The 4,497-nt window shown below is 39.8% G+C and overlaps 1 protein-coding gene across 3 annotated transcripts in view; it reads left to right on the top strand.

The window, feature by feature from the left end:
• The window catches only part of ITGB8 (integrin subunit beta 8), a 113,967-nt gene that overhangs the window by 86,893 nt on the left and 22,577 nt on the right, over positions 1-4,497 (top strand). For all 3 annotated transcript variants that reach the window (XM_069088744.1, XM_069088743.1, XM_069088745.1), the window contains exon 10: positions 878-1,283. In XM_069088744.1, coding sequence (XP_068944845.1) covers positions 878-1,283 — 406 coding nt within the window. The remainder of the gene's footprint in view (positions 1-877; positions 1,284-4,497) is intronic.

Below are 4,497 nucleotides of genomic sequence, written 5' to 3'. Positions count from 1 at the left end.
CCCCCCCCCCCCCGCTTTGAAAAACCCAGATGTTGATTGGGTATGGATGTAATGGCTGGACAGTTTGGAAAGCTGTCTACTTGATCTGTTTCTGTCTTGATAATTCTGCCTGTATACTTTGAAGTTTGGGGTGCTGACCTTTTTCCCCTGAACAAGGTAAAAGATATATGTCTGATTGATTAAAGTAAGCTTGTTAACCCATTTTGAGTTGCTGTCCTTTATCAAAGCAGATCCAAGAACCTGTGGTGGCAGCAACCCTGAGGACGCTTGGGGTGCTTGCTGTTACACCCTCCCCCACCCCTAGAAGGTCATTGCCATAATCCAGGCATGAGATGATAAGTGTCTGCATTAGGGAGGGAGCAGTGATACAGGAGAAAATGGGCCATATACTAGAGATTTTAGAAACGCAACATTGAAATGACTTAGCAACAGATTGGATATGGGGGGAAAAGTAGGGAGTCAAGGATGGCAGCTAATTTGCAAACATGGCTGACTGAAGGATGGTGGTGCCCTTAATAGAGAAGTTTGAAAGAAGGGAGGGTTTGGGGAAGAAAGAAAATGAGTTCAGGTTTTGACATATTGAGTTTAAGATATCTATGGGACATACAGTTTGCGATGTCTAATAGGTAGTTGAAGATGTTTTCTTATCCATTAGACTATAAGCTCCTTGAGGACATGTCTTGCCTTTGCCTCCCCAGCCATTAACACAGTGTCTGGAACATAGTAGATACAAAATAAATGCGTGTTGACATTGGATTGAAGGTCAAGGTCAGTCCATCTGCTTTCCCCATCACTCTTGGCTAGAAGAAAGAGATTTAATTTTGGGAGGAAAGATAGCTGGAACCTGTAGTGACCACTGTGCTTTGCTTTTCACCAGGTTCTGTTCAACATCACTGTGACCATGGATGGATGTGAGGGAGCTGGTGGGAAAAGTTATGCTATCATCAAGCCCATTGGCTTCAACGAAAGTACCAAAGTCCACATCTATAGGAACTGTAGCTGCCAATGTGATTTTGGAAGAAACCCCAAAAGGAAATGTGTAGATGAAACTCTCTTAGGTCCTACTTGCCCCCAATGTGATGGTGACAAGTGCCATTTTGATGGAGACAAATCCCATCTGGACAGTTGCAAGGCACAAAAGAACCAGCCCATTTGCAGTGGTCAAGGTGTCTGCATATGCGGGAAATGTTTCTGTCACAAAACTAAACTTGGAAAAGTATATGGAAAATACTGTGAAATGGATGACTTTTCCTGCCCATATCACCATGGAAACCTGTGTGCTGGTGAGATCAAAAATCTATTCCACTTTTACCATTCCGTTTTGCACTGGTCTATGTGTTAACGTTGCATGAAATTACCACGTGTAAATTTAGCATCATTGGATTTGGCCTGACTAGCTGGGCTTAATATGGTAGAAGTATCTAAAAATTTGTTGGGTACCACAAGGCATATACATTTATGTTTTAAACCCTTTTCCAAATGGCAACACCTGTCTATTTCCTGGCTTTTTATAAGGAGAAGAAATAAGAAGGTCAATCCCACATAATTTCTGATATGTATATTCTGGTTGCCAGAATGAGATTCACTAACTTCAACTCATTTGAGCTGACATGTACATTTTCTTTCCATAAGAGCTCAATGGATTTTCTTTCTGTAAAAATTGTGGGGAGCTACTCATAAGCCAACCCATTTCTCATTCTTGGGGAAGAAAATGGGGAAAAAACAAAACTTGTTCTGAGTCTCCAAAAAGCAGCTGCTAAAGCATAGAGACTTATAGACTGTAAGAGGCAATACAGATCAGTGTCCAAGGCTGGAAGTCAAGAAGACTTAGGTCTGAATCCCACTTTTGACACATAATGGTGTGGAACCCTGGGAAATCATGAAATCTGAGGGTATATCAAGCACTTCCTCAGAGCGTATCTACTAAATCATAGGTGGCTTGTAATTTGTTTTGGGGAAGGGTCTCTTATTCTGGGAAGCTGATGAAATCACAGATATTTTGCACCCAAATTATGAGGGAACATATTATTTAGTATTTACTTGTATGCCTGAGTAAATATCTTCTCTGGGACTCAGTTTCTATAACTCTAAAATGCAGATAGTAATAGCACCTACCTCGTAGGAATGAGGAGAGGATCAGATGAGATAATATGTACGAAGCATTTGGGGAACTTTAAAGTCATTTATGAGGTGCTATTATTAACATTTTAGAAATGAATTCTATATAAAAACACATTCAAGTTTTTAATATTGTGGTCACGTTCAAAGGTTGATAATGTTCATGAAAATGAGTCAAGCACTCCATTTAAAATACTCCTCTATTTTTCTATTGTGTTCCATGCACATAACACTTAAAATTATAATCAAATAATAAGTTCTTTATCTAATCATGTTTACTGCCATCTAGAGGTAAAAGAAAAGATCTGGGATTTATATAAAATGCTTGTTTATTGGATGAAATAGATAAGAGCATTTTGGGGCATTATAAGGCAATCTCTGTTGTGATTAGCCCAATATATTTCAATTATGCATTTTCTCTGAAATCCATTTACCATGAAGGTATCTGTTCACTTATTTCAGTAACAACTAGCAACTTATTTAAATTACTTATTTTCTGAATAATATCAATAATTCCATCAGATGAAACCTTCCTTCTTACAGAGTGAATGGTGTCTCATAATGCTAGGACACACACTTTATTGTCTCATCTAGATTTAAGACTTTAGGGGCAGCTAGGTGGCACAGTGAGCAAAGCGCCACCCCGGAGTCAGGAGAACCTGAGTTCAGTTCTGGCCTCAGACACTTAACACCCACACAAAAAAAAAGCTATCCGTGTAACCTTCGGCAACTTACTTATCCCCAACTGCCCTCCAAAAGGCAAAAAAAGAAAAAAAAACCTTTGGCAAATCCCATATAAAAGACACAGCATGCTACAAAGGACCAGGGGCCAGCATAGTTTGGGGATGAACTAAAAGGGTAGTTTTGAGGAAATGACTTTATTTCTCTAGGTCTCAGTTCCCCCTTCTGTAAAAATGAAGGTGTTGGACTATATCATTTCAGAGAGTCACAGGAGTTTCAGGTTGGAAGGAACCTCAAGAGTTTCATCTAGTCCAACCTAAAGAGGAAAAAAGGCTTCCCTTAGCCCCCCCCCCAACAAGTGGTCACCTGGCCTCTCTGCTTCTTCCCATTCCATTAATTCAGGGGTTTTTAAACATTTTGTGTTATGATTTCTGTGGCAGTTTGGTGAAGCCTTTGGATCCCTTTTTGGGATGCTATAAAATAAAATATATGAGGATAACAAAGGTAACTAAGTGTATTGAAATAGTTATTAAATTACTCAAATGAAAGCAAGATCATGGACCATGGTTTAATAACTTTTGCAGCACTCTATGAATCCTTAAACTTATGTAGCTCTTGATAAGAGAGTATTTCTTATTCACTTTGTGTTAGAGATGCTTTGCATCCAGAATATTTATCTTGTCATGCCTTATTTTAATAGGGAGCATAGGAATTCTTCAGAAAGGGGGGAAGCACTAGCCATCCTTTATGAGAAATGGTCCTATTTTTGAGCTAGGTGGTTTTTCTGCATCTAATTTTGGACTATAAGGAATTGATCATAGAAGGGCATAGAGAGTGTTACTGAAGATTGCCCCCCCCATGTCTCTCAACACTGTTAGAAATGCTCAGGATCCTTAAACAACCACAGGCCCATAAAGAGCCATTCTGGCTACTTGAATAAGCAGTATGAAGTATGCCTCAAGTCAACGTGAATCAGCTTTTTCAAGAAAATTAATTTGAGCATGGTGAGGGAGAGAGCCCAAGACAGAGGAATCCTGGTAGGGAGGGAAGGGCAGAACAGGGCTAGACCAGAGAGAAGATCACTTAAATATGTGGCCATTGAAGGAGTAAGTTAGCCATTTTGTTGTTTTCTTTTATAATTATCCCCCCTCCCTGTGGCCAGTGCCCATTCTGATGCCTCATCAGGGCATGGAGATGACTCTGTCTTCACAGAGACTATGCAAATGAAGCTAGAAGGCTTTACCAAGATGGCGAGTCTTCAGGTAGAGTCCTGCCAACAGCCTGAGCGGCATGTGCCACCTAGTGATAAATTACTTGGTCCTCAGTCCTTGGGAGTCACCTTCTGCCTCTCCAGTGATGGTTGCAGAGTTGCAGGAAAGGAATAGACAGAGTCTCAGAATCACAGTATTTAGAGTGTTTATTCACTTTAATTTGAATTTTAATTCTTTGTGAGATCCACATCCAGCGGCCAACAATGGGACTTATGGATGGGGAGCTGAATAATGTCAAGTTTGTCAATATTGCTATGAGCACAAGTAGGAATTATAGCTAAATTGATGTATGACTCGTGAGTAGTCCTTGAAGAGGCAAAGAAAAGCATTGACTGGAGAGGGTTTATCATATTCCCAAAGGCAACAAGAAGCATATTACAATATTAATGGTAAATATTTACAGAAAGTCCACCATGAAAATAATGAC

Source organism: Petaurus breviceps, unplaced genomic scaffold (genome assembly GCF_028583685.1).
Source record: "Petaurus breviceps papuanus isolate PSGF00001 unplaced genomic scaffold, PetGlider_PUasm1.0 185, whole genome shotgun sequence".
NCBI classification, from domain to species: Eukaryota; Metazoa; Chordata; class Mammalia; order Diprotodontia; family Petauridae; genus Petaurus; species Petaurus breviceps.
This window is presented reverse-complemented; position numbering and strand designations above follow the sequence as displayed.